Raw genomic sequence first — 13106 nt, 5'->3', positions numbered from 1 at the left:
GACAAAAAATTAAAAAATAATTTTTCATTGATTTTTAGAAAAAGTGTAAAGGAGACTGAGAGAGAAACATTGTTTGTTGTTTCATCCATCCATTTACACATTGGTTGATTTTTGCATATGCTGGACTTGGGATTGAACCCACAACCGTAGCACATTGGAACAATGTTCCAACCAACTGAGATATTCAGCCAGGGCGCCTCTCAGCCTTTTCATGTTTTTATATATTAAGTCTTTTGTAAATAGCATATAGCTGGAATTTTTAAATAATCCAGTTGGGTCTTTCAGGTTAGGATTTTGATCCATTTATGTTTATTATGATTAATGTACATTTGGACTTGTTTTTACCATCTTTAGTTTTCTGTTTGTGCTGTGTAGTTTTGCTTCTTGCCTTTATTTTTACTAGTGTAAAATAATTTTACATTATTTTGCTAATTGTTTACATTTTGTACTCCTTTCTATTAGAATTTATCCTTTTAACTTTTACCTTGCATATTTTTATTAATGTTTATTGTATTTTTCCCATTACCATTTAGTCCCCTCATGTCTCCTTACTGCCCAGCAATCACTACACTGTTGTCCATGTGCATGAGTCCTTTTTCCTTTTTGCTCAGTCCCTCCCCTCCTCCAATACCTGTCATCTGCTCTCCATCTATGAGTCTGTCTTTATTTTGCAGTTTGTTCATTAGATTCCATGTATGAGTGAAATCATGTGGCACTTGTCTCTCTCTGACTGGCTTATTGACTTAGCATAATGTTCTCCAGGTCCATCCATACTGTTGCAAATGGTAAAAATTTTTTTCTTTTTTATGGTTGAGTAGAACTCCATTGTGTAAATGTTCCATAGTTTTATTCACTCATCTATTGATGAACACTTGGGCTGCTTATGTTCTTTCAGATTAGTGTTTTGGGTTCCTTTGGATATATCCCCAGAAGTGGGATAGCTGAGTCACAAGGCAGATCCATTTTTAATTTTTTCAGCTATCTCTATACTGCTTTCCACAGAGGCTGCATCAATCTGCATTCCCACAAACAGTGCAAAAATGTTCCCTGTCTCTACATCCTCACCAGCACTTGTTGTTTGTTGATTTGTTGATGATAGCCATTCTGACTGGTGTGAGATGGTATCTCATTGTGGTTTTAATTTGTATTTCTCTGATGATTAGTGACATTGATCATCTTCTCATATGTCTATTAATCATCTATATGTCCTCTTTAGAGAAGTGCCTATTCAGGTCCTTTGCCCATTTATTAATTGGGTTTTTTTGGGGGGGGCGGGGGGTGTTCAGTTTTTTAAGTACCTTACAAGTTTTGGATACTAACTCCTTATCAGATGCATCTGCAAATATGTTCTCTGATTCTGTAGGTGGCCTTTTTATTTTGTTGATGATTTCCCTTTCTATGCAAAAACTGTTTAGTTTGATGTAGTCCCATTTGTTTATTTTTTTCTTTTGTTTCCCTTGCTTGGGGAAATACATGCAATAGAAAATTGCTATGAGCAATGTCCAAGATTTTGCTGTATATGTTTTCTTTTAGGATTTTATGGTTTCAGGTCTAATATTTAAGTCTTTGATCCATTTTGAATGTATTTTTGTGTGTCGTGTAAGAAGATGGTCTAATTTCATTTTTCTGCATGTATCTGTCTAGTTTTCCTAACATCATTTATTGAATATACTATCTTTAGTCTATTGTATGTGCTTGCTTCCTCTGTCAAGTATTAATTGACTAAAAAAGTGTGGGTTTAGTTTCTGGGCTCTCTATTCTGTTCCATTGATCTATGTGTCTGTTTTTATGCCAGTACCAGGCTGTTTTGATTACTATGGCCTGGTAGTATAGTTTGACATTAGGTAGTGTGATTCCTTCAACTTTGTTCTTCTTTCTCAGGATCACTGTTGCTATGCAGGGCCTTTTGTGGTTCCATATAAATTTTGGAAATATTTGTTCTAGTTCTGTGATATATATCATTGGAATCTTGATAGGAATTGCATTGAATTTGTAGATTGCTTTGGGTAGTATGGACATTTTAATGATGTTAATTCTTGCTATCTATGAACACAGTATGTGCTTCCACTTATTTGTATCTTCTTCAGTTTCTTCAGTGTCTTATAATTTTCCAAGTACAGGTCTTTTACATTCTTGGTTAGGTTTATTGCTAGGTATTTCACTATTTTTGAAGCAGTTGTGAATGGGCTTGTCTTCTTAATTCCTTTTCTGTTAGTTCATTGTTGTCATATAAAAATAACAACTGCTTTCGGGATATTAATTTTGTACCCTAATACTTTGCTGAATTCATTTATCGATTCTAATAGTTTCTTGCTGGAATCTTTGGGGTTCTTTATGTATAGTATCATGTCATCTGCAAATAATGACAGTTTTCCTTCTTTCTTTCCAATTTGGATGCCTTTTATTTCTTCTTGTCTGATTGCTGTGGCCAGGACTTCCAGTATTATGTTGAATAAGAGAGGTGAAAGCAGACATTCCTACCTTGTTGCCAATTTAAAAGGAACACTTGTAGTTTTTGCCAATTGAGTGTGATGTTGGCCGTGGGTTTCTAATATATATGGCTTTTATTATGTTTAGGTATGTTCCTTCTAATCCCACTTTGCTGAGAGTTTTGATCATAAGTTGGTGCTGGATTTTGTCAAAAGCTTTCTTTGAGTGTCGCAGGTTCGATTCCCAGTCAGGTTACATGCCTGGGTTGCGGGCCATGGCCCCCAGCAACTGTACATTGATGTTTCTCTCTCTCTCTATCTCCCTTCCTTCCCTCTCTAAAAATAAATAAATAAAATATTTTTTTTTTTTAAAAAAAAAGCTAAGCCCTGGCTGGTGTAGCTCAGTGGATTGAGCATGGGCTGTGAACCAAAGTGTAGCAGGTTCGATTCCCAGTCAGGGTACGTGCCTGGGTTGCAGGCCATGACCCCTAGCAACCACACATTGATGTTTCTCTCTCTCTCTATCTCTATCTCCCTTCCTTCCCTCTCTAAAAATAAATAAATAAAATCTTTAAAAAAAAAAGCTTTCTGTGTACCTATCCATATGATCATGTGGTTTTTACCTTTCATTATGTCTATGTGGTGAATCACATTTATTGATTTGCAAATATTGTACCAACTTTGCATTCCCAGAATAGATCACACTTGATCATGTGGTATGATCTTCTTGATGCATTGCTATATTCCATTTGCTAATATTTTGTTGAGGATTTTAGCATCTATGTTCATCAGGGGTATTGGTCTGTAATTTTCTTTCTTTGAAGTGTTTTTATCTGGTTTTGGAATTAGGATAATGCTGACACCATAAAGTGAGCCTTCCCTCCTCTTGGGTGTTATGAAATAGTTTGAGGTGGAGAGGTGTTAGGTCTTCTCAGAATGTTTGGTAAAATTCACCTGTGAAGCCATCTGGTCCAGGGCTTTTGTTTGTTGGCAGTTTTTTGATTACTGCTTCAGTGTCATTAGGTGTAATCTGTCTATTCAGATTGTCTGTTTCTTCCTGATTTATTTTTAGGAGACTGTATGTTTCTAAGAGTTTATCCATTTTGTCCAGGTGGTCCAGTTCATTGGCATATAGTATGTCATAGTAGTTTCTTACAATCCTTTGTATTTCTTTGGTGTCAGTTGTTATTTCTGATTTTATTTATTTGGGTCCTCTTTCTTTATTTCTTGATGAGCCTTGTTAAAGGTTTGTCAGTCTTGCCCTGGCTGGTGTGGCTCAGTGGACTGAGTGCTGGCCTGGGAACCAAAGGGTCGCTGATTCAATTCCCAGTCAGGGCACATGCCTGGATTGCAGGCCAGGTCCCCAGTAGGGGGCATGTGAGAGGCAACCACACATTGATGTTTCTCCCGTTCCCTTTTTCTCTCCCTTCCCCTCTCTCTAAAAACAAGTAAATAAAATCTTTAAAAAAAAGAAAAAGGTTTGTCAATCTTGTTTGTCTTTTCAAAGAACCAGCTCTTGGATTCATTGATCTTTTGTATCACTTTTTTAGACTCTATTTTGTTTATTTCTGCTCTGATATTTATTATTTCCTTCCTTCTTCTTACTTTGGGCCTTGTTTGTTGTTCTTTTTCAAGTTCCTGTAAGTGTGAAGTTAGATTGTTTATTTGAGCTTTTTCTTGTTTTTTTGAGTTCAGCCTGTAATGCTATGAATTACACTGGGATTGTTTTCCCAGCGTCCCACAGATTTTGGATTGCTATTTCCTCATTTTTATTTGTTTCACGGTATCTTTTGATTTCTTCCTTGATCTTGTTGTTGATCCATTCATTGTTTAATAACTTGATATTTAGCTTCCATGTCTTTGCATGTTTTTCAGTGTTGCTGTGATTGACTTCTAGCTTCATAGCAGTGATCAGAGAAGATGTTTGATATGATAATCTTAAATTTATTGAGACTTGTTTTGGGTCCTAACATGTGTTGTGGTCTATTCTAGAAAATATTCCATGTGCACTTGAAAAGTATGTATTTTCTGCTGCTTTGGGGTGTAATGCTCTCAAGATGTCAATTAAATCCACTGTCTGTTGGTTTTCTGCCTGGAAGATCTATCCATTGAAGTCAATGGGTTGTTAAATTCCCAACTGTGACTGTATTTCTGTCAGTCTCTCCCTTTACGTCCATCAAGATTTGCTTTACATATTTAGGTGCTCCTATGTTGGGTGCATAAATGTTTACTAGCATTATATCCTGTTGTTCGATTATTCCTTTCAGGGTCCTTCTTTGTCTCTCAAAACTATAGCCTTGGTTTTAAAGTCTGTTTTGTTGTATATAAGTACTACTACCCCAGTTTATTTTTCATTTCCATTTGCATAAAGTATATTTTCCCATCCCTTTACTTTTAGTCTGTGTGTATCTTTCGATCTGAGATGCATCTCTTGGAGGCAGCATGTATATTCATGGGTCTTGTTTTCTTAGCCATTCAGCAACCCTATGGCTTTTGGTTGGAACATTTAAGCCGCTTACTTTTAAGGTGATTATTGATAGATACGTATGTAGTGCAATTTTATTGTTAGATTGTTTTCCTTTGTTTTTTCTTTTTTCTCTTCAAGCAAGCCCTTTAACATTTTTACAGTACTGATTTGGTTTTAACAAACTCCGTTAGCTTTTTCTTGTCTGGAAGCTCCTTCTTTCTCCTTTGATTTTAAATGATAGCCTGCTTGGATAAGGGAGCCTTGGTTGTAGGTCCTAGCTTTTCATCACCTTTAATATTTCACGCCATTCCCTTATGGCCTGAAATGTTTCTGTTGTGTAATCAGGCCCCAGTCTAATTGGTGCTCCCTTGTAGGTAACTACCTGCTTTTCTCTTGTGGCTGTTAGGATTCTCCTGTCTTTAAGTCTTGTAATTTTAATTATGCTGTGTCTTGGTGTAGGCCTTTGGGTGCAACTTGTTTGGGACTCTCTGAGCTTCCTGGGCATGTGTGTCTTTTTGCTTGATCCAAGTAGGGAAGTTTTCGGTCATCATTTCTTCAAATAGATTCTCGATCCCTTGCACACTCTCCTCTCCTTCTGGTATTCCCATGATGTGGATGTTGTTACTCTTCATGTTGTCCAAGATGTTTCTTCAGCTCTCATTTTTTAAAAATTCTTTTTTCTTTTTGCTGCCCTGCCTGGGTATTATTTTCTACCTTGTCTTCCAAATCTTTGATTTGATCCTCTGCTTCATCTAATCTACTGTTTATTTTTTTCAGTGTATTATTTATTTCAGATATTGCATTTGTTATTTCTGACTGGGCCTTTTTTATGATTTCTATGCCTTTTTTCATGCTGTTGAGTATCCTCATAATTACTCTAAATTGTATCTGATATATTGCTTGTTTCCATTTCATCTAGTTCTTCTGGGGAATTCTCTTGTTCTTTCATTTGGAGCTTGTTTTTTTGTCTTCCTGTTTTGGCTGCTGCTTTGTATTTTCCACCTTGGCTATTAAACTGATCAGTTGTTAATCTAATCAATCTTTAATCAGCCTGACTTTAGCTGCATGAGGTGGGACAGAGTAATTCCTGTGGGTGGGCCTATTGCTTTCCCTCTGGCTGATGCTACTTGGAGAGGAGGCTCTGAGAAAGATGATTTCTGCTTTATGCAGAATAACTCAGCACAGGGATCTTGGTAGCTGTTCCTTCAGTTCTTTCCCCAGAGCCACCAGCCCCAGACTATCCTCAAGCGTCTCTAGTCCATTCTTCCCTCCCTTTGCCAGAGCCCAAGGAAAGTGGCTGCAAATGAAATTTTCTGTGTTGGCCTTTTAAAAGGCTCTCTGCATCTCCAGCTGTCTCCTGTTGGCAGACAGAAATGCTGCTGCTTTTCGTAGCTAGATATCATCTGGGTTCCTTTCCAGCTCTGGTGCTGTAGGCTTAGGAGAACAGCTTGGGATTTAGACCCCATTTCTCAGGGGGAACTCCCTGACTGCTGAAATATCCCTCCAGAACTTCAACTGCCCCCTGTGGGAGCCCAGCCAACCCTCTCATGCCTCTGCACTGCCTATGTGGTGAAGTGGTTTCTTCTGTCTGTCCTTGCTTATAAGGCTTCTCTCCAGCTAGTGTTCAGTTGGTTTTTCAGGATGATTTTTCTACAATTTTATTGTAATTCTAGATTGATCCTGGGAGGAGTTTAGTGTAGCTTCCACTTACTCCTCAGCCAGTTTGGGAACATAGATTATTTTGCATATTTAGCTTAACATGTAAACTTAACATATAACCCCTCTCTCGAGCAATACATGAGCTCTAAAACATTTTAAGTGTTTTAATGTTCCAATGACTCCTCCTTCTTCTGTCTTCCATGCTAATTATTGACCAGCATTTTATTTCTGTCCTACTTTTCATTGTTGCCATTTTATAGTGATATAATTTATTTGGATTTCCATGAGTTTTTCCCAGTTAATTTCCTCACCATTCCTTTTTAAAACTCAGGTGATCTTTTGGGGATCCTTTTCCTTCTTTCTGAAGCTACTTTTTAAGAAATTCCTTTGTGAAAGTTTATTGGTAAATCTCATTTTTATTTTCCTACAGATGTCTTTATTTCTTTTTTGTTAGGAAAAGATAATTTTGCTGGCTTACTGTCAAATTCTAAGTTAACAACTTTTTTCTCAAAATTTAGAGGATAAGTTTTCACTCTTAGCTTAAAATTTTACTCTGGAGAAGTCTGCTATTTTAATTATTGTTCCTTTGAAGGCAGTCTGTTCTGTGACTATGGAGTTTACAACAATGTCTAGATGTGGGTTTATTTTTTGTTACCTTGTGTTTCTTGGGTCTTTGAATTTATCTTTTTCACTAATTTGAGAAAATTCACAGCCAGTATCTTTATTTTTTTTTAAGATTTGATTTATTTATTTTTAGAGAGGGGGGAGGGAGAGAGAAGGAAAAGATGAGAAACATCAGTGTGTGTTTGCCCCTCACATGCCCCCCACCGGGGACCTGGCCCACAACCCAGGCATGTGCCCTGAGTGGGAATGGAACCAGCAACCCTCTGGTTCACAGGCCGGCACTCAATCCACTGAGCCACACCAGCCAGGGCTCAGTATCTTTTTAAACATTGCTTTCACTCCATTCTTCTCTCTTTCTGGGATATGATTAGTTGTAGGTTAAACTTTCCCATTCTATTCTTTCTTTTTAGTAAAATAAGCATGTAATTAGATGACAAGGACAACCGTTGTCCTCACCTTCCCAGTTAGGTGACGCAGAGAATGTCAGCTCTGCCTTTAGAAGTGTAATTTTTGCCAAAGAACCTATACGCATGACCCATAGATGTGAACAGTGGTGTGGGGATTGCCTGAGGGAGTGGAGGGTACTGGGGTGGAGGGGGACAAAGAAGGAAAAATTGGGACAACTGTAATGGCATAATCAATAAAATATTATTAAAGAATCTGAAAGGAAAAAAAAGTATAATTCTCTAGACCCCTGAGCTCACAAAATGCACTTATAAACTAATGGACTCTGTTGAGAGCAACTGAGGCACTGTGGAATTTGTCAGGGTGGGGAGCCAGCTGTCGCCTGTCTCCTAGTCTTTGGTGGGCTTCTGCCTGATATTGTGTGGGACGGATTGCTAGCCAAAACCCGGTGTGCACTGTTTCCGTCTCGTCACTACCCTATGAGAATATTCTCTTTTGCTGGGTAGAGAGCATAAATAAAATTTATATCAAGTCTAGACCAGTGCTGTCCAATAGAAATCTAATGCATGCCACACTATGAGCCACTTAAATAATTTAAAATTTAAATTATTTTAAGGTGAATGAATTTAACAGGTGAATGAATTTAATACTATATTTTATTTAAACCACTATATGCAAAATATTATTTCAAAATATCAACAAAAATTAGTAACTATTTATTTAAAATTTTTTCTGCCCTAGCTGGTGTGGCTCAGTGGATTGAGTGCTGGTCTGCAAACCAAACGGCTTGCTGGTTCAATTCCCAGTCAGGGCACATGCCTAGGTTGTGGTCCAGGTCCCCAGTAGGGGGTGCATGAGAGGCAACAACAGATTAATGTTTCTCTCCCTCTTTTTCTCCCTCCCTTCCCCTCTCTCTAAAAACATATAAATAATGTTAAAAAATAAAATAAAACATTTTCTCATAAAGCTCTGGCTGATGTGGCTCAGTGGATTAAGTGCCAGACTATGAACTGCAGGGTCGCTGGTTTGATTCCCAGTCAGGGCACATGCCTGGGTTGCAGGCCAGGTCCCCAGTGGGGGCTCTTGAGAGGCAACCACACATTGATGTTTCTCTCCTTCTCTTCTCCTCTGTCTAGAAATGGATAAATATAAAATTAAAAAAATTTTTTCTCATATGAAGTTTCTAAAGTCTGGTATGTATTTCATATCCCAGCACATACCAGTTATGACTAGCTGTGTTGCAAGATCACTCATGTGACTTATGGTGCTGTGTTAGGGCAGGTCATCTCTGTTAGCTGAACTTCCTTTTGCATTCTGCTCCCTGTGTCCCTCACTGTTACATTATTAAGAATGTAACAGGTCTGCGCTCAAGCCACTGAGCTACACCAGCCAAGGATGTATGTCTATTTTCTTAACCAGATTTTCCATCATCATTTTTTCACATAGCTTTTCAATCCATTTTTCTCTTCTCCTTCTGGAATCCCAATTTTGTGAATGTTGGTGTGCTTGAAGTTGTTTCAGAGGCTCATTATACTATCCTCATTGTTCTGAATTCTTTCTTTATGCTGTTCTCATTGGTGGTATTCTTCCTCCTTATCTTCCAGATCTCTTATTTGATACCCTGCTTCATCTACTCCACTGTAGATTCCCTATAATGTATTTTTTTTTTGTTTTAGTTAATGTATTCTTTATTTCCGACTGGTTCTTTTTATGTTTCCTATCTTTTTGTTGAAGTTCTACTGAGTTCATCTACTCTTCCCCTAAGTTCTTTGAGCATCCTTATAACCAGTGTTTTGAACTCTGCATCTGGTAGATTGCTTGTCTCTATTTTGTTTAGTTCTTTTTTCTGAGTTTTGTTCTGTTCTTTCATTTGGGACATGTTTCTTTGTCTCCTCATTTTGGCTACTTCCCTCTGTTTGTTTCTGTGTAATACCAAGAGCTGCTACATCTCTTGGACTTGGTAGAGTGGCCTTATGTAGTAAGTGTTCTGTAGAATCCAGTTGCACAACCTCCCTGATCATTAAGTTGGGTATTTCAGGTGTGCCTTCTGTGTCGGCTGTGTACACCCTCCTGTTGTAGTTGAGCCTTGATTGCTGTTGGCATTCAGTGGGTGGGATTTATGCTTTGTCCAATCAACTGTGAGGACTGGCTATGACTACTGTGGAGGATCTGCTGTACAGGGGCTGACCCCACAGAGCTAGACTTAGTTCAGCCAGGCTCTCGGTGCCCACTAAGTCTGGTGCCCTTGAATGCACTGCTTGTAGAGGTAGTAGGGTGGTTGGGTGCTTTGATGTGGTCTGAAGCTGTCCACTGGGTATAATGAATGGCCCTGGGGACTCCCGGAAGGTGCAGGCCATGGTCCCCCACCTCCTGTGCCCTGCCCATGGCCATGCAGCATGAGCTACAAAGTGATTTGCAGATAGCTGCTACTTGTGCTGGGCTTGGAGGTGGCCAGGAGAGGCAAAACTGAACCATTGTGGTCTGCCACTAGTGCCAGACCTGGAGCCACTTAGTGAGAGAGGTATAGGGCACACTGAGGCTAGATGCTGCTTGTTTGAGAGATTTTAGGAAAGTCTAAGGCTTGATCCAAAACAGGTCATTTGTTTGGAAAAGCCACTGGTAATAGCTGTGTGGGCCCACAAGTTGGGTGGGGTGTGGAGGGGAGTTTTCAGGGAATCACCAGGGCAAGGAGAACAGTGTTAGCCAGATTGATGGAGACTCAGACATGGTTCTTTGGGGGAGGGCTCAGGACAGGAACAAGGCTCCCTGTCAGCACTTCTGTCTGGGAGAAAACCGCCCCTCTATCTTTTGCCCTGATTTCAGACTACTCAGTTCTTCTCCCTATGTCCCTGGTGCTCCATTGCTGGAACTTACAGAGAGTAAGTTCTTGTGCAGGCCCTTCAAAAGGAACTGCTTAGACCTCTGGAAGTTCCCCGTCACACTCAACGACAATCCCCACTGGTTTTCATAGCCAGAAGTTATGGACACTTTTCTTCCTGGCTCTGGAACCCTGGGCTGGGGGTCCCCGTGTGGGGCTGGGACCTCTTGCTCCCCCGGGGGGATCTCTGCAGCAGATATATACCTCCTGATGTATATCCATCACTCCCAGGTGTGGACTAGCCCATTCTATGTCTCCACTCCTCACACCATTCTCTTTGTGGCTTCTTTATATCCTTAGTTGTAGAGCTTCTGTTCAGCTAGATTCAGGTGGTTCTGAATGATGGTTGTTCTGTAGTTTAGTTATAATTTTGACATGGTTGTGGGAGGATTTGAGTGACTGAATTTACCTATGCCACCATCTTGACTAGAACCCCTAAAACAAATTGTTTTTAAAAATAATTTCTAAAAAATGCCATGTTGTTAGAACTCTCTTCATTCCTTATCTTGGTAACTGGTCATCTTTGTGTCTATCTTTTTTTTTTTTTTAAGGTTTCCTCTTGTTAGGTCACCTTTTCAAAAGTATTTTTTAAATTGATTTTAGAGAGAGGAAGGGGGGAGAGAAACAGAAACATCACTTTAGTGTTCCACTTATTTATGTATTCACTGGTTACTTCTTATGTATGAATGTATTTATTTATTGAGAGGGGAAGGGAGGGAGAAAAAGAGGGAGAGAAACATCAATCTGTTGTTGCCTCTCGCATGCCCCCTACTGGGGACCTGGCCTGCAACCCAGGCATGTGCCCTGACTGGGAATTGAACCAGTGACCCTTTGGTTCACAGGATGGCACTGAGTCCATTGAACCACACCATCCAGGGCTGGTTGTTTCTTTTATGTGCCTTGACCAGGTATCTAATCCACAACCATGGCGTGTTGCTCTAACCAACTGAACTAGCTGGCCAGAGCCTGTGTCTATATCTTTAACTTCTTTAAACATTTCATAAAGAATGTACAACTGCCTGGCTAGGTAATTCAGTTGGTTAGACCATCTTTCTAGTACAGGGGGATTTATTTTTGAGGATTGGGAGCCTTGAAGATTTCCCCTACCTCTTGTGCTACCAGCAGTTTCTTAAGGTATATGACCTTTGCAGGGTTTAGCTGTTCTGCTGTGGGATTGTTCTAAGGACTTCATCAGTCATGATACCGGAATTGGAAAAATCTGCTGACACCAGTACACTCAACTGTGTGTGTTTCTCCAGGAATTCATTGAAGAGTTACTGTCTCCCCCTTTTGGGGGTCTGGTGGCATTTGTGAAGGAGGCAGAGGCTTTGATTGAGCGTGGACAGGCTGAGCGACTTCGAGGGGAAGAAGGTATGAGAATGGTGTGGTAGTAATGGGGTCTGTGATAAGATGATTGGAAAAGAAAAATGAGAGAATGTGGATTACATGGGGAGTGGGTGGGGCAGGAAAGAAGGGATTGGGAGGACACCAGAAAAGAGGGGTTGGATGGTGAGGATGGCTGTGCCTTGGGGAGGATTTTGTGGGGTCAAAGATCATTTAGCCTTGTCCCTGTCTTACATTTCTCTTTTCTCTTCCCATCAGCCCGGGTTACTCAGCTGATCCGTGGCTTTGGTAGTTCCTGGAAATCATCGGTGGAGTCTCTGAGTCAGGATGTAATGCGGAGTTTCACTAACTTCAGAAATGGAACTAGTATCATCCAGGTGACCTGCAACTCCCACCCTGCCCCCATCACTCATTTATCCCCCTTTTCCCTGGGCTCAGCATCATCCAAGTGACCCTTGACGTTCACCTACCAGCTATGCCCAAAGTACTGGATAATCCCTAACCTTATTCTTAATTATCATCATTGGTGCTGCCCCACAGTCTTACCCCTCTTTGACTTTCTCTGACCAGGGAGCATTGACCCAGCTGATCCAGCTTTATCATCGTTTCCACCGGGTGCTGTCTCAGCCCCAGCTCCGAGCTCTCCCTGCCCGGGCTGAGCTTATCAACATTCACCACCTTATGGTGGAGCTCAAGAAGCACAAGCCCAACTTCTGATGTGCCGGACCCTGGGACTCACGAGCCCTCTCCATGGACTCCTATACTCTATCCCATACCCTTCTTCACCTGGCGTGCCCCTCCAGTTTTCCTCTTGCCTCCCAGGCATGGACTTGTGGCATGCCTCACCCTGCCTTCATTCCAGGACCGTGCCTCATCAGGGTAGGCTGGGTCCCTTTAGCTTTCTGAATCTCCCAGGGTCTTCAGGGTTCCCAGGACCACCTTTCCCTGGGCATCCAGAGTGACATTTACCATTCTCCAATTTTGTCTTTTGTCACCCCCTTTACCCCTTCCCCCTAAAACACCTAAAAAAACCAAGGCTCTCTCAATCTCTGGTTCATTCAACTCTTGTCAGCATGTCCTTAGGTGTGAAGCCTCAACTCTTGGAATTAATTGCTGGTAAGGGGAGACTGCCTCCAAGTCATTGATTTATCTTTTTTTTTCCTCCCATGCAAAGTGGTCTCCTTTCTGTAGTTTTTTGACCTAAGATCTCAGCAACTTGAACACTAACCAGTTCCCCTCCTGGCTTGGGAGATACTCCAAGGTCAGTCTGCAGAGAACAATAAATATTGATATGACACAA

General features: G+C 40.5%; 1 protein-coding gene across 5 annotated transcripts in view; it reads left to right on the top strand.

Annotated features, from left to right (window-relative positions):
* The window catches only part of VPS52 (VPS52 subunit of GARP complex), a 27758-nt gene extending 14652 nt beyond the window's left edge, over positions 1-13106 (top strand). For all 5 annotated transcript variants that reach the window (XM_028510274.2, XM_036023928.1, XM_036023927.1 and 2 more), the window contains 3 exons: positions 11722-11833; positions 12065-12183; positions 12377-13106. In XM_028510274.2, coding sequence (XP_028366075.1) covers positions 11722-11833; positions 12065-12183; positions 12377-12523 — 378 coding nt within the window. In that variant the 3' untranslated portion in view covers positions 12524-13106. The remainder of the gene's footprint in view (positions 1-11721; positions 11834-12064; positions 12184-12376) is intronic.

This window comes from Phyllostomus discolor, chromosome 4 (assembly GCF_004126475.2).
Source record: "Phyllostomus discolor isolate MPI-MPIP mPhyDis1 chromosome 4, mPhyDis1.pri.v3, whole genome shotgun sequence".
NCBI lineage: Eukaryota > Metazoa > Chordata > Mammalia > Chiroptera > Phyllostomidae > Phyllostomus > Phyllostomus discolor.
This window is presented reverse-complemented; position numbering and strand designations above follow the sequence as displayed.